The sequence below is a fragment of the Accipiter gentilis genome, chromosome 19 (genome assembly GCF_929443795.1).
Source record: "Accipiter gentilis chromosome 19, bAccGen1.1, whole genome shotgun sequence".
Lineage (NCBI taxonomy): Eukaryota > Metazoa > Chordata > Aves > Accipitriformes > Accipitridae > Astur > Astur gentilis.
The window spans coordinates 19,060,977-19,085,243 of NC_064898.1; the positions used below are offsets into that span (position 1 = coordinate 19,060,977).

The 24,267-nt window shown below is 39.7% G+C and overlaps 1 protein-coding gene across 2 annotated transcripts in view; it reads left to right on the forward strand.

Annotated features, from left to right (window-relative positions):
* The window catches only part of NOX4 (NADPH oxidase 4), a 107,765-nt gene that overhangs the window by 15,879 nt on the left and 67,619 nt on the right, over positions 1 to 24,267 (forward strand). For both annotated transcript variants that reach the window (XM_049823458.1, XM_049823459.1), the window contains exons 6-11: positions 576 to 603; positions 3,684 to 3,756; positions 8,336 to 8,416; positions 12,844 to 13,072; positions 15,128 to 15,292; positions 15,441 to 15,503. In XM_049823458.1, the coding sequence (XP_049679415.1) occupies positions 576 to 603; positions 3,684 to 3,756; positions 8,336 to 8,416; positions 12,844 to 13,072; positions 15,128 to 15,292; positions 15,441 to 15,503 (639 nt within the window). The remainder of the gene's footprint in view (positions 1 to 575; positions 604 to 3,683; positions 3,757 to 8,335; positions 8,417 to 12,843; positions 13,073 to 15,127; positions 15,293 to 15,440; positions 15,504 to 24,267) is intronic.

Genomic DNA, 24,267 nt, shown 5'->3' on the forward strand with positions numbered 1-24,267 from the left:
CCAAAGTGCAGACAAAACCTCATGAGGTGTAGGACTCAGGGGGAGTGAGGCAGTTTCCTGTGAGGTTGACATATCCCCTCTTCCTTTCACATGTGGTGAAGGACACAGGAACATCTGGCCTTGTGTTGTCAGCTCCTTTGTGTTCAGTCCTGCTTCACTGGAGTCCACTGTAAATCTCTTGGTGATGTAACTGGCAGTAAAATGCTCGTGGCTTGTCTTTCATTTTAATTCAAAATCTCTCTCTATTCTGCTCCCCTCTGTCCTCCCAAAGGTATGAGAGAACAGAGTAAAGTTAAGCTTTCAAAAAATAACTGTCTGTAAAATTATCTGGATCCTAATTTTTCGTAACAGACTGGGGGAACGCAAAGGCTAAAAGTTTAGCTTATGTTGAGTTGCAGTCAGTGTAAACTGTTACCAAATACCAGATCCATTCCTACATCCAGATTTAGGGATTGCTTATGCCTTCAAGTGTGTGCGCTTTATGAGCTACTTATTATTATTACATTATTCACATAGATGTAAAATCATGTGTGTTGATATTTTTTTTTTCTTTTTTTCCCCTGTCTGTTTTTCAGGACCCAAGGAAACTGCTTTTTGCTACTGGTAAGTCTGTTGCAAAACTGAGAAAGTTTGCTGCTTCTCATCATCACTCTCCAGACAAAACATTTTGATCCTGTGTTTGCATGCTCCATTTGTTGTATCTCAGCTAGGTTGAGATGTGTTGTGTTAATATAACCTCGGTTTGCTTATCCAGTAGTCAGGAGGGAGGAGTTGCATAAGCCCTCTAGTAGGATGAGCGGCATCTTCAAAGTTGTTGTTGTACAGATGAGTCAGTGGAAAATCATTAGTTTCAAACAGAGATTCTGCATAATCTTAAAACCAAATTCCTAAATGATCCAATTTCTAGAAAAAGAAACATAACAAAAAAGCCGTCTTCTTGCTTCAGCTGGTTTATTTAAGGGTTAGTTTGACTTCAGAGCAATCTAAACTGTTACACAGGAATTGGGCTTCAGCACTCATAAAGAATAAATAAGCAAAGACACTTTTGGTGCAGGAATTTAGAAGGGAACAATGTTTGGGTATGGAGGGGTAGGCAGAAGCCTGAGCTGTAGAGCTTCACACGCAGGTAAAGGTTCTTCCTGATGTTATCTGTCTTTCACCAAAAATCACAACTTGGGAGCATTTAGGGCAGGGTCCAAAGGAATCTATCTGGACAGCAATGAATGCGATTCTCTGTCTGTCCATCCCAATACGTTTCCTAGAATTAGCAGCCTGTGGGGACAGGCTTTCCAAAAACCCTAGGGAAGGTTTAGATCAGTTGAGAGTAGAGGAAGTGAGAAAATTATATTATCGAAATTGAGGTGGTAAGTTAACTGCGAGCTGGAAATAGGTTGGGTAACTGGTGTAGTTAGTGAGAAAGAGGGTTACCGATGGAGGAGGGAGTTAAAGAAGGGGAGGGAAAATCAGAACAAGCAGCTAAGGATTTTATTTAGTATCTTGGATGAAGGAGGACTTGGGGTGGAGAACCAGTGCAGAGGCCCCATCAAATATTGTCCCGGCTTCTGGGGACACCTTGAGACCTCTCTAGTTGCGCAGAGGACCTGCAAGGTGGAACTCCTTTTACCCTCTGATAGCCAGGAATATACTGCATTTCTGAAAGTTCGAGCACTCTGTTTCAAAAAGCAGTGATTCTAAGTCATCTTAAATTTTAAATTACTCAGATCACTCCCCATCCTAATGACTGGTAATTAACATTTATTATTTGTGCTGAAGGAGTGCCCAGACAGGGACCAAGATTTCGCTGCACTGCGAGCTGTACAAATATGCAAAAAAATGGTCTCTTCCCAAACAGTTCAGAACTAGATTTATTGGCTGATTTTTTTAACATAGTGAGAAGGAATAAGGAATTTGAAGGATTTATAGTGTGATGGCTTTTCAGATCATTCCAGGAAAGTGCCTCCTTGTATAATGGTGTGAGGCTAATTGTGGGAGGAATAAGTATTCAAGATTATAGTTAGTGGAGGAAAAGAGAGACAGGGACAGGGAGAAGAGGAAACACTGAAAATGCACTGATGAATTGGGACAAGGCTGTGAGTGATTTCATTTTTGCAGTTTGATGGAGAAGAGACTTGAAGAACTGGATGTAAAAGGTGACCTGTGGCTTGAGTGACAGTTTAGGAAGCTGGATCAAGTGCTGTACTGCAATTGGATTGGAAGTATTTGTGTCAGAGGGGAGATTGATTACATGCTACATATCAAATTAGATTAAGAAAGAAGAAATGAAGAAGGAGGCAATGGAAAGAATGCACATTTTTTATTGCAGCTGCTTTTAATTGTAACCTTTCCCTGAAGGGGTGAAATTATGTTTCTTATGCAGTCCATGGCAAAACTTCCGATGACTGTAGGACCAGGATTTTTGCTACAGTTTGTAAAACTGAGGAGTGATTTGGGATGTATCAGATTTTGGGTATCAGACTTTTCAACAAGTGGAGACTGAGAGGTTTATAAAAAGATAAGATTTGAAATTGTCTCTTTACTGCTAAAGAGTCTAAAATCACAATCAATTATTTCAAAAATTAGCTTGGTCTTATCATTAGGATGTGATCCTGCCAAAGATCCTGGACCATTAAAATCTTTAGGTTTGCCATTTAAGTCCATGAAAGCTGGTTGAGATGCTTATGTTCTGACATTAAAACAGCACTTATTTAGCTTTGTGCTTGGTGATTGGCCTGACTGACTTTGAAGCCAAACACGTGGCTTTTAGGGTGACCAGAGACTATGCTTAAAAACTATCAATCTTTGAGAAGTAAAAGGTTTTGATGTAATGCTTCATGGATTTCAGGTTCTTAATTCTTAATTAAGATTCTTAATTCCTGGGATGGCAATTTTGAAGATAAGGTGCTCAGAAAAAGTAGTAACTTTGGTTGGGATTTTTCTAATCTGTCTTTAGGCTGATGGTTTACTGTACTTTGTGGGCAGGATTCTGCTTTAGGGTGAGATGAGTCATGCTGTAGAAATACTTGTTTCTCTCCTTTGACTTAAAACAGAGCTGAGGATTGTCTAGTTCTGCTACATGTCTGCATTTGAGCAGATGAGTCCAGTCCTTAGTATTTTTAACCTTTCCTTCTCAAATGCTGCCTGTAGATCACTCTCACAGACTTTGCTCTACGGGCAGCGATTTCAAGCATGATACAATGCCATGGAGAGTAATTTCAGGCTCTTTCTCATTCCAGGATGAAACGGGTTGGCAAACAATTGTGGTGACAGCTTGCATAGAAATTGGTTTGCTTGAAATTTTGTCCCTGACCAGCTTTTTAATTGTGTTCAACAGAGTTTGGGGTTTGGAATAAAAAAGAGATACAGGAACTTGTACAGTCAGTCTTACAAATAAACAAATAGACAGGATTTGTCCTTGCTTAGAGACAAATGTCGTGAGCAAAAGATGACAGGAACAAAGACTAATAGGAAGTTAGTGATGCATGATGAAATGCAAGGAAAAGGGCAGTTTTCTCTGGGAAGGGGGGAGATAACACAACAGCTGTCTTCAAGAGAAAAATATCAAATGCAAAAGTTTGATTGAATCAGAATTTGTATGTCTAATAACTTCCACTTTCTTGAAAGGTCATAGGAGACAAATATACCTCTTCACCGTTCAAATATAAGTTATCTTATGTCCGTTTTAGTTCCAGGTCTGACTGGAGTCATTATGGTGTTAGTATTATTCCTAATGTGTACAGCTTCTACATATGCCATCAGGTAAGACATAACCTGATCATTATGCTGAAAAATGCCATTTGTGTAATCATATTCTCATACTGATTAGAGGGAATGAAGAATAAATGCAGTACGAGGCAAGGAGTATTTAAATGAGTATTAAAAATACCGGTTTTCTTGCCCTGTTTTTTTTTTTTTATTAGCTTGCAGGTAAATTAGCACAGTGAATTTTGTATTCAAAAAATTACAAAACCTGATTAAGTTGCCTTCAGAGAAAAACACTGTTTGAGGAATGCGCTCAGTCAAAAATCTAGGCCTTTAAAAATTCAAATAGTTCTTTTTTTCCTGTTTGTACAGGGATGCAGTAAACTAAGCATATGGGAAGTTCTGTCCAATGCATATATTAAGTCCACTGGAAGTAAAATAAGATGATATATTTATCTTAATTCTTTTCACCAATTAATTGTGACAACAAACTGTAAAAAAAAGTCAAAAAAACCCAGCAATGAAGCGAACTGGAACAGAATTGTTCTACTTAAGTAGAATGTTGCATCTTTAAAGCTCTGCTTCTGGTTCTCAGATATATTCTTTTAAACGTCGATTATAATTCAAAACAGCAATGCAGTATTGGCTCAGAGTAGCTGCTGGGATTTCTAAAGGTTTGGTCCTCCAGTGGGTTCACATTCTGCACCAACATTACTGAATACATATTATAGTATTATATATCATTTGAGTGACCAGCACCTTGGAGGATCTCGCCCTACATCATAGCCTTTTTAAGGCTTTGATTCTGCAATTGAAGCATATAAAAAACTCCTTGATTTTTATAGCAGTCTCTGATGAATTCAAAGACTGGTTATGTAAATACATCATCTCAATTCAGCAAACACTGAAGGATATTTTGATTCCGTATCTTCAAACGGTAATGGTGCTTCAATGATGTGAGCTAGGTATGTGGGTTTGAACTTTGAACTAATCTGTCTTCCCTGAGTAGCAATGTTATCAGGCACTGATTCAAGAAAGTAGTTCAGCAAATACTTGTGCACTTCTTGTAGACAAAGATACTTACAGGGTTGAGACCTTTGTGAGGCACTGTAGGCTACAGAGTGCAGGATAAGACTGCTGCACAAGATGTCAGACATGGCTGCACATTATGTAGTCCACACAGATGGCTCTACTTGCAAAAGAAAGCCAGTTTTGGGAAGATGGAAAAATATAACCATTACTTTACTCTGCAGCAGTGAGCCAGAACAAAGTCCTGTTTTCTCCAAGGCCATGATAAATTAAAAAAAAAAAAAAAGAACAGCATTTATTAATGATTGGGAAATTTAGGAAAATATAAGTAGTCGCAACCAAAGTCTTGGAAATAATTTTGGGATTCATGCAACAAAGGTTTCTGTCTTTTGAAGTTACATGTTTGTTATTTCCTTCTTCAGTTACTAAGTGCAAGTGCTTTCCTGTCTTTCTGCCATCTAGCCAGCAGAATCAAAGTCCTTAAGAGAGCACCTGCATCTCCTGTTACTCTAGCAATAATTCTTATTTAGAAATTTTATCCTGCCTTCTCCCTCAGGCGTATGGCTCAGGCTTATCTTTATAGTGTGTTTTCCTAAGCAAACAAGCTTCCTTGTGCATCTTTCTGTCCCTTTTCAATCTCTTTCCCTGTGGATTCTCACTTGCTTACGATGGCTAAGCTCATGCTATAGTCTTAGGAAAATTAATTGTAAATGTTCACTGCCTATCAGAAACTGGGCTTTTTAGAAAGTATTTTAGAGACTATTATACTCTGATTTCAGCCCTAATCTGCTCTTGCAGACTAACGTGCTTAATCATTTCTTCCTTCATATGTTCTTCCTGAATTTTTTCTATACATGATTATCCTGCTATTTTCGTCGTTTTACTTGTTCAGTAAACTGTGCGAATCAGTATTAGGAGATCAAATTAGCTGCTAATGTTTTCAAAGGGGAAAATGAGTATTGTTTGAAAAATTTTCCAGATTTTTGCTGTGTCATACCAGAGAACTAGACCAACATTTTCTATTCAGTAGTTGTTTATTGGAAGGGTTATGAAGTTATTAGAAAATACAATAAATCCTGTGAATACCAGACCGACATTTTCTGTTCAGTAGTTGTTTATTGGAAGGGTTATGAAGTTATTAGAAAATACAATAAATCCTGTGAATAAAGTTGACATTTCTGCTAACTTTCAAATTAGTGTTGTTCAGGGGTATTTCCATTGAACACAGTTACAAGTGACTTTGGAAATCATATATTTACGCTCCCGTGCCATCTCTCTTTGTAACCAAATATTCCAGTCTTCAATTTCATCTTCTAAACTACCACATATATCTTCCTTTTCAAAACTAGCTGTTACAGGGTTAATAATATTTTTCCAGAACTGTTCTGCTTACTGTGTCCCTTTAAAGCATGGCAATCTCCCCTCAGTTTTCTCAGTAAGTTAACTCTTGCAGGGCTTCACCTGCAAAATTTTAAAGTAGGTTAACCAACATTAAAATTAAATATTCAAGTTGATCTCAAATTTTCAGGACTTTGTGTTCCTAAGAAATGCGTTCATTCTGTGAATAATGTCTATTTTAAGCCCTAAGAAGAGGGGAAAGAAAGTAATAAATGTTCTGAAGAACTATAAAAATATATATGTAGCAGTAGGAAGATTATTGAGTATATTAGAATACTGTATGTATTTGTAGGATACACAGTTGAAGAAGGATACAAGTAAGAAGTATATAATTATTAAAATATTGAAAAATACGCTTCATGGTAAGAGGTTCAAGGATCTCCATTCCTTTAGTTTAAGAAGGTGAAGTTGGGAGGACTTGATTACATTTAGGGGAACTCGATACATGGAAGGAACCAGGATTTTATAGTAGAGATATCTGCAGGAATGCTGAAAGAAGAATAAAATGCTCAACTGGCTGGAGGCTGACATTTAGACATATTCAGAGAAGAAGCGTACAGTAATTTAATCAGTAATAATAATTAGCTGTTGAAACCAACATGTCAGAAGCTGGGAATGACTTTCCATCACTGAAATTTTGAAAAATTCTGAAAAAAGTGCTGAAGATTTAATAAAAATGAATTCAGTGTGCAGCTTTTGGTATTGTAGCAAGATACCAAATTAAACTCTGAGACCTGTTTCGGGTCTGGGGGTAAATGTTATTTTCTTTGTGCCTTCCCATCGTGCTTCGACTCCCCACACCGTCATCCTTTACTTTCATCTTACTGATGTTCTCTCCCACAACTCCTTACAGATACTGATGAGTGACTGCATGGAATTGCCAGCCAGGGTGTGGGCAGTTAGAAATAGTTTGAGCAGCCTCAGGGAGGAAAAAGTGTTAAGGTGGTGCTGAACGGAGGAAGGATGGCAGGGTGAAGGGGGGGATTCAGAGCCCCTTGCTGTTGCTGGCTTCCTTGGAACTGCCGTTCGTTGGATTTTATTTTGGTGGCCCTCAGATTATCAGCATTATTTTTTCTGTCTTGAGAAAGAAGACAAGTCCTGTATTGACAGAAACAAATGCAGTGTACATCTCAGATCTATTGAAGCAAGGGCAGGTAGCTGTTTATGTAAAAGGCCAGAGGAGGGGAAAAAAACTGTGAAAAAAGTTATCTATGTCAGAGGAGTAGCTTCTGAAACTATGTCCTTGAATTTAAGATTGTTTTTTATTGAATAATTGTTTTGGCTTATGAATGGGGGTAGGTTTTTTGGTTTTGGAAGGGACTCTCCTACCATGCTGTGTAGTGTGAAAGGTGTGTTTGTGTGCTATGAAGTAGACTATTTTCTTAACCATTTGGTTGTTGTTGTGGTTTGGCGAGTATTTTCCTCAAGAAAAAAACAAACAAGCTTAACAGAAAACAGTTCCAGATGGGTATTTTGTTTGGTCTTGGTTCTTTTTACATTACCTAACAAATCACTGATGAAAGGAAGTCCTCTTTCCCCTTCACCTCTCCTGATCCTCACAGTGGTAATGTTCTTCTTGTTCCTCTCGAGACCATCCGTCCTAGAGCCCCACCGTACGTGGCTTCCTGCCCTGAAAATTCTCCTACCTGTCCTCTTGTTGCCTCTTTGCTCTAGTTCCCTTTCCTCCTGTGTCTCCTTCCACTTCATAACCTCACGAGTTTCTTTCACCTTTCCCAGCAGCTCTTCTGCTGCTGTCTACGCTACCTGTTTGTATGTTGTACCAGTAGTGACACATTAAACACCGCAGCCCTGTACTGGGGCAGGGAGGACGGAAAGAGGCGCTTGCCGTAAAGAGGTTGAGTTTTGAGCCTGGAGATGGAAGAACTATTCTAGGCAAAGGATCTGACAGGGACTGAGTAGGACCTATGAAAGCAGTGAAGTCTCCTAATTTAGGAATAGTTCTTCAGCTGGCTCTGTACTTCTTTGTCCTTCATCTCTCTCTCAGCTTTTTCCTTCATGCCAGCCACCTGTTCTTCTCAACACTTAATTGCTTGCAAGTACAGTGGGCCTGTAGGAATACATACCGGGCTTTGACTGTTCTACATGACTACGTGGTGTATAATGATGTCCTGTGTGCACAGATCTGCTTTTCATTAGCAGTGATTCCATCTGAGTGAAACAGCATTGAACCATGGTTTATTCTTTTCAGGGTTTCAAACTATGACGTCTTCTGGTACACACACAACCTTTTCTTTGTCTTCTATATGCTGCTGATGCTGCATGTTTCTGGGTAAGTAAATGGAAAACACTGTCCCTTTTCCTGAAGCACAACCAGAAAGAGCAGTTCCCTTGATTGCTGCTTTTCCTGAGCTCGCTTGTGGACAGTGGGCCAACTTCTTGACAAGATGCTGTCCTCTTCAGTTTTTCAACAAGTGTTTGTTTAAATAAAGTTCAAACTGCAGCTTGGAGAACTTTGTGTTACTACAGCCAGCTAGCACAAACTTCTTCACTTTCAAGTTTATTCCTTGTCCATTTTACCAGTTTCTAGTGGGAAATGAAGAAAACGTTTCTTTTCTGCCCCCTCTTACCTGGCTGCCGAGAGGAGAGTGTGAAGCAAAGTTGGTCATCCCTTTCTCTTTCCTCTCTACCTTCCATTTTGACTCCTAAGGAGAGGGAAGGAACGGCCTCTCCCTAATTATCTCTTTCTTATTGCTATGATACAAAATTTATTTGTTTTTCTTCTTGTTTTCACAAACATCAGAGCAGTGTTCATGTGCCATGAAGCTGATGGCTAGGTCTGTATCGGGCACAAAGAAGTCCAGCTTTACCGCAAGGTAAAGCAGTTTCCACAGGTTATACTGAGTGAAAATCTGGTCCATTAACATCTCTGAAGCTTCCTTTGTGGATGTAGGTGCAGAGATTGGTATAGGGAAGGGAAGGTGTATTTGAACGAGGTTTATTTCGTCATGTCATCAAACATCTACTGAAACACAGGGTGCTGGAATGTCTGTGTGACACTGAGCACCGCTGCTTAAAGTAAACAGTGAAAGGTAATTAGGCCTAGCAAGATCACGGTAGGAATATGTTGTTGAACAAAATAAACGCAGCTTGAGATCTGGTGAATTGAAATAATGAGTTCAAAGCAATTGAAACTCCTGGACACAATTCTAGTTTTCTGTGTTTTGTTTTGTTTTGTTTTTCCGTGGCATAGCTCTTGTTCATGGCTGGGGAAGATGGATCTAACCTGTTCTCTCCATCCTGGGGCAGGGTGAACTTTTGCTAAATTATTCTAGTTTGTCTAACTTCTTGAAAACACCTGGTGACTGAGATCCTCCAGCCTCCATAGGCACTCTGTTCCAGTGATTGCCTTTGGAGTATTTTTCATGTCTGGTTTAATTCATCTTCTTCACTGTATTATCCTTTGCCCATTGTATTCCAAAACATGTTGCCACTTCATGAAGGAAGAAGTCTAGATGGAGAAGTTTGCAAACCAAGGCTGCAGTAATACACGAAGCATTAAACAGGCATCTTCTTGTACACAGCCTCCTTAGTATTGAATTGGAAAGTCGTTCAGTGCAAATCTGAAAGAACTGAGTGTCAGTGAAAAGTGGGAGAAGAATGAGTCATGAAGAGTGGGAGTCCAAGTTTAAGATGCCTAAATGTAGGTCTCTACATGTTTTCTAAGTGTCTTTTTCCCATTATAGTCTAATGAGTTCTAATAAATACAGTGAGTGGAGCCTGAAGGATGCTTCAACTAACCTGCTACTACAAAGACCTACATTCAAGTGAGCTGGATTGATTTCTGGCCTCCATTCCCGATAGTGATTAGAAGATCTCTTCTGAGAATAAAGCTTAGACACCCACGCTTAGGTGCCCAGATGACTCCTGCAGGGCATGTCTTAGAGATTTGCAGACGCATGGCCAGTTACTCTGCATAGAAAGGCATCTCCTGTGGCTGAACTGTGCAGGCAGATGGGGTGAGGATTTACCTGTCCTGGGAGTCTTTCCTTTCAAGTATTTCCATAGTATTCCTGGATTCTTGTTTTGTTTCAAACTGTTATGGGTATGTTCTTATAGTATCCTCTTCTTCAGAGTAGCCAAGCACTTCTCAGCAGTGTATAAAATGATATGATTCATCTATCATGTTATTGGTTTGTTCTTTCATCCCTACCCTAAGGGAGAGGACAATCTTTCATGGAATTATCCTTAAAGTCTTTCGTTGCTCTTGTACTTCTTGCAATGTGACTTTGAAATATTTTGGTGGCTTAAGGCTTGGTGCATATCTACATTAATTTATCTACATTTTAAGCTGGTAATAGCAACAACAAAAATAGTTTATGTAAAATAGAAGCTTCATGTTTCTAGTACCAATGTAAGGAGCTATAAAACATACAAAACATTTGGGCCCAGCTGATCCAAATTTGGTATTGCTGTGGAGTTAAATGGGTTATGCTGGTCCATAGGAGCTGAGAATAAGGCCTTTGTGCTGTCACTAGAGTTATTCAAGGATTTATCTTCCAAAGGGTGAAAATTCTTAAGATTCCACCCACACATTGACCTTTAGCAGACCCCTCAAGCAGCTCACCTTGAGCTGAGCAGCAAAAGATGGATGAGAAGATAGGAGCAGTGCAATTCCACTTAGAACCATTGACCTCTAGCTTATCACCATAAAAATCTCAAGAAATAGTGATATGTATTTTCCAGCTCTAGACAGAAGTGAATTTTGTCTGTGTTTTGGGGATGGAAAATTGGGGCAGAGGTTGATGTATGCCCATGCAAATCCTGCATGCTGTGTTGCTCAGCCTGTAGGACACTTTCACTTGACTCACCCTTATTGTCTCTCCCATTTTTGTTTGCTAAAGACGTCTGTCTTCTGCCTACTGATATCCACACTGAGTTTTTCTGTATTCGAGTGTTGCACCAAATAAATATATGAGGATATATCTTAGGCTCCTTAAGAGTTGTGCAGAACTCAACCTTTCTGGGAACTGATCTTGGGAGCGTAAGACACCTTGCCTTTCCTTGACAGCTTCAGAAATGAGAGTCACTGCAGCTGCTGTTCACAGGCAGCTTTGTCATCCCAGTTTGCCACTTAGTTAGCATGTTTGTAATAGTTTAAACAAACCAGAGATCACTGGAGGGGATGCTCTTGTTTGTGGTTCAGCTATTCATGTCTCAAGGAAAACCTGGAACCCTCTTTTGGGATGCTCTGAGAACAGGGAAGCTGTGGGAGCAGCTGGCAGGCATGCACACAAGGTTGATTGGAAAAATATTGCATGTGCTGTGACTTCTAGCTAAATCCGTGAGGCACCATAACATTTACGGAGCAGGGAACTAGCATAGTGCTAGGGGTATCTGTCACTTTGTAAATATGTGATGGCCAACGGTGATGCCAGGTGCAAGCGATAAGCATGATCGGGCAATAAAGACAGACAGAAGCACAGGTGTAGGCGCACGGACACTTCCCAAGTGATTCTCCCAGGGTCAGATGTGGAGTTTAGAGTGAGCAGGTTTAACTTCCAAGCTGTACATTATTCACTGGACCATGTGGGAAGCTTGTTACTAGCTGTCAGGACTGCATTTCAGTAGGGAAGATTGCCAGTAGCCTGTCAAAGCCCATTTAAGTTGGGAATATTACAGCTGTCCCACTTCTCTCTCTTCTTGTGAATTAAACTCTGTCACCGCTGCTGCCGCTGTGTGTGTACTTTGGGGAGAAGAGCGGGGAGCATATGTCCTTAGGTTTGATTGTATACTTGAGATGAGCCTTCACCACACGGCCTGGCGCTCAGAGGGCACGTCTCACCAGACGTTGTGTCAGTGTGCCTTGTTTCCCACCCAGCACCATCCTATACAGCTGTCATTTAGTCGTTTGGTTTTTTAAATATTCCTCCTTGTGGCTTTACTGTCATCAAATCCAGATTTGGAGGCAAGTAGTACTTCCGAGGAATTTTATTACTAGCATTATCAGTTCTTCCCCATTTTCAGTGATTCATTCATGTGTTGAGAAATCCCAGAGTGTCTCAGGTTTCCACTTCTTTCTTCATAGTTTCTAGCTGCAGCTGCAAAGTTCTCACTTCATTTTACTATAAATCTAACTTTAGCGTAAAAAAAAAGCATGGACCCCACAAAATAATTTGCAAGAAAGGTTCCTTGGCTATCATGCAGGACTTTCTTTTTTCCTTCTATCTATTTGACAAGGTGATATTTAAAGGAGCAAATTATACAGTTGTGTGCAAACCTGACAAACACTAAGTTGTGGGAACATTCCTGCAGTTTATGATTTGGCAACTTAGGCCACTTCTGCTACAGATTGCCTTAAAAAACACTGCTTGCTGACTGTAGGGTACAGATTGCCTTAAAAAACACTGCTTGCTGACTGTAGGGAGGATGGGTGAAAACAGCCTGGGTGTGATTGAACTGGAAATGTGATTATTTAATTTTTTTTCAAGGCTCCTACAATATCTTCCCCCTTTCAAGCAGTATTAAGCTTGAGGCTGTTCAGTGGGGGAGTGCCAAGTGAGCTGGAAAAGTTAAACCTTGCCTCTAGTGACAGAGGGCTCTATAGTTGCAAAGCTTCGATCTCACTGAAAGCAAACAGAATAAAAATTCTTGCAGAAGATGAGCCTTGTGACTTTTCTAAAACCCTCTCTGAATCAAGATAAGTTGCTTGGTTGTGACTGTTACTTCAGTGTCTTTGCTGTTTTTATTTTCCTGTAGGGGAGTGCTCAAGTACCAGACCAACTTAGAGGAACACCCTCCTGGTTGCTTTAATCCTAACAAAACACTTCGACAGAATATGACGGTGCCAAAGGCTTTTGACCAGCCGTTTCCTGACTATACTACTGAGCCTTTCCCAGAGGACTTAGCAGTACCAGAAGCCTTTGTACAAAATAACTTTATGAGAATTTGTTCCGAGGAACCCAAGTTCCAGTCACACTTCCCAGAGGTCTGTATGATCCGACGTTTCAGGTATTATAAGCCATGCCAAGCCTTTCAGTCAGCCATAACCACTAATTATTGCTTTTCCAGACCAGATGTTTTAATAATGGAAAATATTATTAAAACCTTTTCAGACATTCAAAGATTTGGTAGAGAAAAAACAATCTGTATTAAACCTTGAACTGCATTACAATGTGGTGCATAGAATAGGGCGGAAAAATGTCAAGAGATTGGCTGTAATGTTCTTTTTTGTGCGACATAAGAGATGTATTGGTCTTGCTATAAATGTGACTTTAAATTGCAGCATAGCACTTCAGAGAAAACATTTATATAACATATTCATAAGGTCCCTTTGTAAGCATTGTGTGGCAGTAGTTAATTGAAATAATCAAACTCCATTTGTTCTCTTTTTTGCCATGCGGCTGCAAGTCCTAATACTCATTTCTGGGTTGCAGTTGGTTGTGGTTTGGCTTTGTATAGCCTGTTGTTTGCAGACAGGCTTGTTTTATATGTGACATGGGTAAATGAGTATGATGATGATGGGGATAGAAAAGCCTTTTCTTTTCCTGTTTTCCGTTTTCCTTTTGTTTCTTTATGTTTTGTGGCAGCAGCTTTTTCTTCATACAAATTTTCTCTTTTCTTTTGAGAAAAGATGAGCTGGGCTGTATGGGCAAGTAGCCTGAGGAAGCTTGAGAATAGAGAGTTTACAAGTCCAAGGCCCACCATTCAAGGTGGTCCCATAACAGACCTCACAGGAGTTTCTCTTTATTATTAATTATCACTGTTTTCTGTAGAACGCGTATGCCCCTTACTAGCCACAGTGGGAACCCATTTTACCATGGAGCATGTACTCATAATAAGAAACAGTCAATTCTACACTGAATTTGTCCAACACAGTTCTTTGGGTTTGTATTTTGTTGTGGTAATACTCCTGAATTAAAAGCGTCAATGTATGTCTAGCTCCATGTGACCCACAGGACATCAAACAGTCTTTTTAGGGCCTTAAGATGCCTACTGTGGAGCCATTTATTGGAAAAGAAGAGCCATGGAAAGAAATGACCACACAGTGTTCTCCTGGTAGCTTGTAACATTATTTAGGACTTCTTTGGATTTGGAACTGTTTTATGCACTTAGCGATACCAAGTCTCAAAAAAAAGCCTTAGGTCTTGTGAGCTACTGAAGTTTTTAAGGCCAGAGATGCTTGAGGAAATTAAATACTCTGCTGGTTGCAAGAGAATCTGATGTGTAGCTTCAAAAATTGGGAAGGGAAGATGGATGACCATCGAGGGCACTTCAGTGCCATGGCTTGAATGACTGAGCAGGTGTGGAATTAGGAGTTATCTCTGCCATAAGCTGTTAGTAATTGACTCAGGATGGGATTTAGCTGAGCAGCTGCAAATGTTTCCATCTGAGGTAGTCACCCAGGGCTCCCTGTATGATCAGTGCAGGGAAATGGGCATTTCCAGGGGATTGTTTGTCTAGCATATACATCTTTCACAGGGGCAAATGAATCGTGATTCGGAAGTGCCCATTTCTCTCCCTTGTCTATGATTTTACACTAGGTTAATATAAGCATAAGTTCTATAGCACAGGAATGCTTCTTTCTTAGTTTTTTGCTTGTACCTGAGATAATTAAAAGGAGGTAATAGTCACATAATACTGCATGTCAGACAGTGTTTTTCCATGAAGGTTTTCCAGTTTTATAGTCCTCTGGTCTGTTGGATTTTGAAATGTACTGTGTCATTCACTGCTGAAACCAGTTGCAATCTAACTACTTAAAACCAGAGTAACGTGGTTGCAAATGAGGTCATTAGCATTTTGTTCCTGATGAGTTTTATGATTGAAATTGTTTGTGCTGGTGGATGCTGCTGCCGGTTAGACTGATTAAGCCTCCATAACGTGGTTGGATTTCTGCACGTAGAGAGATGTGGAGGTTACTTGTGACCAAAGCACTGTTCCACAAAAGATGTGAAATGAGGTCCTGCAAGCACTCATGTAGTTTTGAAATTAGAAAACATAAAATGAAAAGTCCTTGAGGTAACATATTTTTGTTCTCCCACAGACCTGGTTTTGGATTTCTGGACCTCTGTGCTTGTACTGTGTGGAAAGGCTGTACCGCTACATCCGCAGCAATAAACCAGTCACAATAACTTCAGTGATAAGCCATCCTTCCAATGTCCTTGAAGTAAGGATGATGAAAGATGACTTCAAAGCAAGGCCTGGTCAGGTGAGTTAATGTGCCCCTAAAAAATCACAGCTGTTCACGTAGCATTGTCTGTAGGGATGACTTTCACTTTGTATATACTAACCCATCACTGAATATTTTGAACATACCTTTTCTATCATTTTATTTTCTCTGGCTGATTTTGTTTCAGTATGTTATTCTACACTGTCCAAGAGTGTCTGCACTGGAAAGCCATCCATTCACGCTTACAATGGTAAGAAATATGATATTTTTCTGTACTTCCCCTTCTATTTATATTTGGTAAGCAAATGGTCTTTATTTCCTTCAAAGTGAAAATTCCCTCCAGAAAGGCTTATGTTTCATTTATGAGAGTACCAATGAATATGAAATGGCATGATTATTATGTATGACAGTACTCGATACATATTTAATTTTCTCCACTGTTGAGAAAGTGATAATGGGAACTTTTTTCAAAGTCTTCCATAAGTGAAAAACAATAATAAATAAATAAAATCCATGTGATTTTGATCATTGTTTCATAGAAGGGATTTCAGCCATTTTTGTAGACCTTAACACAGAATAAGCACAAATTGTAATGAGTTTTCTGTCGTCTTTCCTGTTCAATGAAAAGACATTCTTCAACTGCCTTTTCATTAAGTGTAAAAAAGAAGTTTCTGAAATAGTCTTCTGCTTTATTTTTATATTAAGAGATATATTGATGACTTAAAGTGATTTACCAGTGAAGTCATACAACATTGGGATTATTACTTACTTAGCTCAATTGATCTAGAACGGGAATTGGACCCCCGGGGAGAAAGGCTGAAATAAAGTGAAATTGTATATAGACCTGAAATTCTTCAGGAGCGAGCAGTGCAGAGGCCTGGGAGATGCTACCAAAAAAAATCACTGTACTGCACTGGCTATGTTGTTACGAAAAGCAGAGTCTAAGGTTGAATAATAGTGGCAGCCTTTTCCTTCCAAAGGTAATAAAGGCTTTAGGATTGCCTGAAATGGAAATTCTTCTTCAAGAAGACTATGGAGATAAATATTCCCATTTGATTCTTTTCTTTGGACTGATAACTCATACTTTATCCCCACTGAATTGTACCTAGCGCTATGGAACAGCTGAGATGTTTTTCTGTTACCTGAAACTCAGAGAGCACAACCAGGTCCTGTCCACTTCCAGTTCATTGGTTTTGTGGGGTGTTTTGGTTTGGTTTGGTTTGGTTTATTAATTTATTTACCTATATTCTGAGCCAGGAGGCAAGTACTGTCACAGGGGAACCCACACTAAATTCCGCCCAAAATAAATTTTGTGCTGTAAATCTGGGAGCGAATCACTTTAAGGGAAGCTGCCTCAAAGTCGGTGAAGCGGTATTGGCACTTGTGTAGCCTGATTTTTGCCAGGTTTTCCTGGCTATGCACTTTACCAGTAGAAAGCAGAGGCATGTGTTATTTATCTGTTGTTAACTCCAGCAGGCAATTTTTATGGCTTTCCTCTGTGTAGTGCAGGAAGATGACTAGATAAGCAATGCTGAAAAATGATGTGGATTGGGTATGATGGAATGGTAGCTGTTTTTTTGTGCAGAATGATTCAGTCAGTATTTATTTATATATTTTATTCACTTAGTGATCGGAAGGTAAATTTAAAGAGCTTAGTGTAAGTCTCAGATTGCTCTTTACACTCATTTGGCCCTAGCATAGCTATATTTAATAAAGTTAGACCTGTTCTATACCAGTGGACACATCTTATTTAAACATTAATCCCAAAACATCACGTTCCTAATTTCTGACTGTCCATCTCAGTGGAAATTAAAATAATGGTGGTAATTTGATCATTAGTAGTAATTGCACGGTTTGGAAAGTATGGGACTTTTAAAAAGATTTACTCTTTTTATATTAGGACACTGCTAAAACAATGGATCATGTGATTCTAATTTCCAGAAATAATGTCATCAGAGATTATTAGGCCTGGTTCAGTGGTCTTTTCTCTGGCAAAAATTCTTACTTGTTATGATGAGAGGTTTTATTGGAAGAGAGTCTGCTGACATGGACCTACTGGGTTAGATCATAGGATGAAGTTGAATAGGATGTTTTACTGAAGTCTGATTCTTTGCATGAGTTGAGGATTTCATCCAATACTTAAAATGGCATACTCTAATACTGCATGTTATGAAAAAATATTTTTGCACGAAAACGTCTAGATCTAGGAGCTATGGAAAACAGATCTCTTTTTGTGAGGCTGAGTTTTCTTAGTGAATATCAGTAACTCATTTATATTCAGATAATGTGCAGTATATTTCCGATACATAAGTCTAGTTGATAAATTACAGTTTGTGTAATTTTTACAGTCATGTATTAAATATGTAACATCAGAACTAGCAATTTCCACTCATGCACAATGCATTATATTTTAAGTATGTAATACTAGACCAGGCAATTCCCGTTCATGCTCAGTGCTTTACACTTTAAAGTACAGTGATATCGTTCAGCATAACAGCATATCCTTCAAGATCACATACATATTTTAACTATTACAAGATATGAAGTTGCCACTGAGTTACTGAGCTTCATTTTTATTGCCACAAACATATTTCAGTAGAACATCAACTATGCTGGAGAAATGCTCTTATTGGGTAAATGGCTGTTTTACAGCATAATGAGGATTTGAAATGTCTAGGTTTATGACAGTCTTTTTCCCCAGCCTAAACAGGGGACAATCACTTCCACTTGTCTTTCTAGGTCACAGAATATGCCTTGGGCTGCTGTCCTGCTTAAAAAGCTTTTTTATTGTTGTTTAATATGATGCCGGGCATGGGACTGTGCTTATAGAGTGTGTAGGCAATAGTTTAACTCAGTATTTTTTCTGCTCCCATCTGACCTACTTGTAGTTACCAAGAAGCTGGAACACTGCTGCTGCTTCTTTTCTTGGGTGATGATAACCCCAGGGTTATTTTTCAAGGCTGGTGTAGGAGCGTGGGACTCGGAGCCACAGCAAGAGCAGCACAAGGGGCGCGTGGGGCTTCAGATACTGGAAGCGCGGTGCAGCGATGACTGCAGCAGAGCTAGGGGGAAGACTGCAGCCGTCTTCCTGGTGCTGTTGTCCTGCTTAGAATCATAGAATAGTTGGGATCAGAAGGTCAGCTCGTCCAGCCCCCCTGCAGTGAGCAGAGACATCTTCAACTAGACCAGGTTCCTCAGAGCCCCATCCAACCTGACCTTGGATGTTTCCAGGGATGGAGCATCTACCACCTCTCTGGGCAACCTGGGCCAGTGTTTCAACACCTTCATTGTAAAAGATTTCTTCCTTATAGCTATCCTTATATCCTTATATCTAAATTCACTTTTAGTTTAAAACCCATGTCCTATTGCAACAGGCCCTACTAAAAAGTCTGTCCCCAGGCTTTATGTGATGTCCTGTCTAAGCTGATGAAACATCTCACTGTGCCTGGAGTATGCTTAAAAGGCAAGAAGTGACCAGTTCTGGCATATCTTTTTACTCTAAGTGAGGACTAAAGTGGAAAGGAAGGGGTGAGTCAGCGTGAAGAAGTCATGCAGATATTTTAATGGTCCCTTCCCTTTTCGAGGTTGTGTAATATTTACAGTTTAGCTCAGTTTCTTACATAATGCCGGGGTGGAGGAAAACACTGGGAGGCTGTGTAAAGGGCCTGAACCCCCTCCCATTGCACTCTGGCAAAGCTCCCACATGTTTCACTTGGAGCCAGAGGGAGCGCTGAATCGTTACCGAATGAACATAAAGAGGTAGGCATTGTTCAGAAATGTGTGCAGTGGTGTTTATTTTCTTTTCCTGTTTGTCAATTGAAAGCATCATTCCCCCTGCTGATGGAAGGAATGAGGAGAATTCATTGGTGCAAAAGGCACATGAGAATTTGAAGAAACAAAATCCATGTTGCTGTGAACTCAGAGCTGCCAGTTTGGCTTCTCTGCTAACCTGTGACCTGGCTCTGCCATCAAAGGTTCCATGTCACAGAATCACAGAATGGTTGAGATTGAAAGGGACCTCTGGAGATCCTCCTCTCTAACCCTCCTGCTCAAGCAGGACCACCCTGAGCCAGTAGCCCAGGACTATATCCAGATGGCTTTTGGATATCTCCAAGGATGGAGACTCCACAACCTCCCTGGGCAACCTATTTCAGTGCTCGGTCACCCTCACAGTAAAAAAGTGTTTCCTCATGTTGAAAGGGAACCTCCGGTGTTTCGGTTTGTGCCCATTGCCTCTTGTCTTGCCACTGGGCACTACTGAGAAGAGCCTGGCTCCATCCTCTTTGCATCCTCCCTGCAGGTATTTGTAGACATTGATAAGGTCCCCTTGAGCCTTTTCTTCTCCAGGCTGAACAGTCCCAGCACTCTCAGCCTTTCCTCATAGGAGGCGTGTTGCAGACCCTTCATCATCTTCATGGCCCCTGGTTGGGGTCTCCCCACTGTGTTCGTGTCTCTCTTGTAGTGAGGAGCCCAGAACTGGACACAGTACTCCCAAGTGTGGCCTCCCCAGTGCTGAGGAAAGAGGAAGGATCCCCTCCCGTGACCTGCTGGCAGTGTTACTTGTACACTCTGAAGTTCAGGCACTCGGAGGTCTCGGTTTTCTCTCATGATTGATGTGGAAGGTGACATTTTTAACTCCATTTTTGAAGTGTGCTTCCACCGGTTTTTATTCACTAGTGACTTTGTGTTCACTACTGTGACTCCTTGACTTTGTTATACATTGGAAAGGCTGGGAGTGGTAGTGAAGGGATGGATGACCCAACGTCTGGGATTCCTGCAAGTGACCTGTTGGCCAGTTCTAGGTAATTCATAGTGGGCTACTCACTTCATATTGTCTTCATCGCTCCATTGTCTTTGATTTCACTTTAGCAAAATGCTTTCTTTTTAACATGTTTTTCCGTGCTTTTTTCACCGGTTTCTATACACAGCTGTACGTAACTGTTACTATGCTGTTTAAAACAGTGTGAGTAATGTTTTCAGTCCTGTATGCCCTTCAGTCCTGTACGTCCAATTTACGTACTTTAGATAGGACATCGTTGCATCTTACAATTGAACCTGAGCAGAATGCAGTCAGCTCCAAGATATTTTGAACTGTAGTGGAGAGAAACATTTTCTGTAAATATTTTAATTGAGGGTTTGTAAAGGGACAGATGATTTTTGTGTGTTTCCACTTGAACTGTTCTAAAGAGATCTGTCTTTCAGACCAAGTGTACAATACGGTCTGGAGATCAGACCATCCAAAGAAATATCAGAAATCTTCTCTTTAGTGCTCTGCTTCCTGAGACTGACATTTCTTTACACTTTTGTGGACGATAGTGTGGAACTCATCTGCTGTGGAATACAGTTTAAATGTCATTGTCTATAACAATCTTTAAAGCCCTTGGAAAAGAAAACAAGCATCAGCAATAGTACAAATTTCTGGTAGTAAGGGTGGTCCTTCATTACAGTTCATATATCCAAAACATTGCTTCTACTCTTTAGCACACAAAGCCTCACCTGTTATCAAAACTAAGAAAAATAATTAGTTTATGGATATTCTTCCATCTTTTTTTTTTTTCCTTTTTGGAAAGTGTTTGTTTCCCTGACTTCATTTTGGTTGCTCTTCGTTTTAACCTGTATGAACAAGGAGAGACTAAGGCTTGCTGTTTACAGTAGCATTGGTTTTCTTTCCACCTCCATCTTACATTTTTCACTTTGTATCGAGTTCCCTCTCTTTCCAGACACTTAACCACACTACTGGTTATTTGCAGCAGCATGAAACCATAGTACTGACCATTTATGGCTGCTCGCTTCCTTTTTTTGCTAATGAATGACTTCAGAAGTAGCTTCCCATTTAGAATTAGTGTCTTAGCAGAAAAAGTGACTTCTCTTCTATGTTTTTGGAATTTCTTGCATTGGCATGCAGTGATTGGCAGTAAGCCTCATGGAAATAGCCTTGTGTTTTGCAGATGTTAAGTGCTTCAGAAGATGTTCTGGGTTCTTTCATGTGGTCTCTGCTGAATCTACTGCAGCGTCGATGCAAGCCACAAACTCTCACAAGCTGCAGTTTAGACATCTTGGCTACCAAAAAAGACTGGTGTCTACTCCCACCACCTCATAAAGCTTGGTAACCTTGTTGTTTCAGCAGTGTTGATTTGCTTGTGGCAAAAGAAGGTAGGAAACAGTTACATCACTTCATGTGGAACTTAGAGGAGCCAAACTTAGATCCGCTGAATCGCATTATTGCATTGACTAGAGAAGGTGCTACAGTTAGTCCCTGGGAATCCCCCCTTGGATGCTGTGGGTGCTGGAGAGGAGAGAGTCTTTAGAAGTTTCTGGGAACTGAATTCTGCACTCTGTAGTTCCTGTCTAGTGATTTCAGTGACCTGAGCACAATTCCTTTCTTCACTGAAGTCACTCAGGCAAATAATCCATATTGAATTTCTCTGAGATTCAGGACATCATTTTGTTGGAAGTGGTGAAACAATAAATCTTAGCCCGCTAAGCTCAGGCTCTTCAGGCAGAGAAAAAGCATTGCCTGGTTTGTATAGATCAACCTTCCACTGACTGACTGGACATAGAAATTTCATTCCTTTCTCCATCGTTCCTCCTGACCGAGCACCTTTGGTAGGATGCCCCCTCCCATCCTGCAGTTCCCCTTTAAGCATCCAGAATCCCTTTTGGAATCAATTAAAAAGCCACCTGTTATTAAGATAAAAGGCTTAACATGAAGATTTTAATCTACACTGTAAGAAGTTGACTGTCTATGTAGTAAAAGTACCACCTATTCTGCTCCTGTGAACAATGCAACCTTAAATATTTTGGATAAATGTCCTTGTACTTATATCTATAAAGCTGTCCAGGACCTCATTTGTCATTCCAAGAGATCTATATCCTGAGCTTGATGTTTGTTGTCTTTTCAGATTAATAGTGTTTTAGCATTGAAGTCATCCATCGGTGACTATTTTTTTAACACATACGTGCATCCCAAGATACTCTTGTTGATACTCGGACAAAGATAACTTGCATAAACTCCTGTTGAGCTTTCTCTGCCTCTCTGTTTAAGACGTACACTGCATATCCACTGATTAGTAGCTTTGTGAGATAGAGTTAATAGAGGCAGATGTCATGGAAGTGGCACATATAAAGCAAAAAATAAAACCAAAACAAAGAACCCAAAGCAAAGACCCCAGCCTTCAGACTCCAGGACTTTATGAAATATCTGCTTTATATTATGTGAGTGGCTGCTTCTTCAGATCCTCCAAAGAGTTTTGGCTCTTCATTCAATATCTAGATCTTAGTTCTGGTAGTAGGTAAGCAGAGACCAACTACCTGCAACAGGTAGTTTGAAACTTTATTTGAAACTAGAAGTTTTCTCCTGTGTTATAATGTGCTCTGCCCTCCCCTACTCAAAGTACTGCATAAGAAATCTGGTTTTAAATCCCATTGAAGTATAAGCTGGAAGAGTCTGGTAATAAAAAGCTCCAAGAAGTTCTGCCCTTTTGCTGGTTCTCCATTATTTTGCACAGATGGTTAATTTGAAGCAGATCATATCAGGAGGATTTGTGACGTTTTTCTTCCTGTCCTTCCACACAGAGTTCTGTATGAGTAAGAAAAGAAAGTCTGGAGGGAGTTGAATTCTCTGCTCATATAAATAGATGGTCAAATCCTTGCTATGTCATTTACGGCATGTAGCAAGTTAGGAGGCCAGTATGTGTGTGATTTTTAATAAATCAAAGCTGAGTTTTGAGGAGGGGAGAGGACAAGTTTGCATATGCAAATACTCAGATCCACAGACAGAATCCAAATATATATTACTGAAGAAGAATACTTGACTGATTAGTATCCAAATTAAAATTCTGTAAAGTAATAATTGCTTAATCCCGGGCAGAGAAACACTTAAGTCCATTAATCATCTCAGAATAGGTAGAAGAATTACCTGAAAGAGGCTTCTGGATGTACATGAACTGTACCTAAATGTCTCAGAGCTATTACTTAGTCATACGTTTTCTACCTTTAAGGTTTTTGTTTTGGTTTGGTTTGATTTTTTGTGGATTGAGTTTTCCTTGTTACCTCCACACCTCTAAGTCCATTTGGTATCTGGATTTAGGCATGATGGGATTACAAGATGATGGCCCTTATCTGTACATTTACATTTTTGGATTTGATGCCTTGTCAGAAAGCTTTCAGCAAATAATACACGAGTATAAACAATGTCACAAGTAACACATTTGGTTTTGTAAGAGAAAACCAGTGTTTTGTGGAACCAAGGTTGTCTTTATCCCTGGATAATCCAGAGTTTATTTAAAGTCAATAAAAATATTAACAGTTTGGCAGTGAAGTTTTAGCTTTAAGCTTCTTTTAAGCAAGAAATTTTGTACTGCGCAAGAAGCAAAACCAGAGATGATGGAGAAGCACATGTCCGGTACTGTAAACTTGAGAAATAAACTATCCACAAGAGGAAAAGCCTAGGGGTCAAATTCTGAAATACGTCACAAAAAAGAAAAAAAAAAAAAAAAAAAAAAAAAAAGAGAGAAGTTATTGGAAGTTTCCCTGAGTAAAAAGTATGTAAGGACATCAAGAGCTAAGTTCATACTGACAGATAAATACAATAAAAACAAGATCTCACATGATGACATTCTAATAAGATTTGTTAAATATCTTGTGCAAATGGTTATGAAACTTGTCTTTATGAGATGACTTACAGAGCATTTAGGGAAATGCAGATATTGTGAAGTATCTTGCTGGCAAACTAAAGAAATCCCTAGAGCTTGTCTGCTTTTCATAGAAGTAGTAGAAAATCTAGCAGCTGTTTGACAAAGAATTTAAGTAAAACAAAAATAAAATAGATTAATATTTCAGATGCCTTTAGTACATCCTTAGACTTGTTTGTTTGGTTTGGTTTTGGGCTTAATAGTTTTGGGATCTGTATAAAAACCCTAAGTAAACCTTCACTTTCATTTAAACTTACAAATCTGACTCTTTTGGGTCAAGGGAGCACAGAAGTTATTACATTCAAGTTCACTAAATCCTGA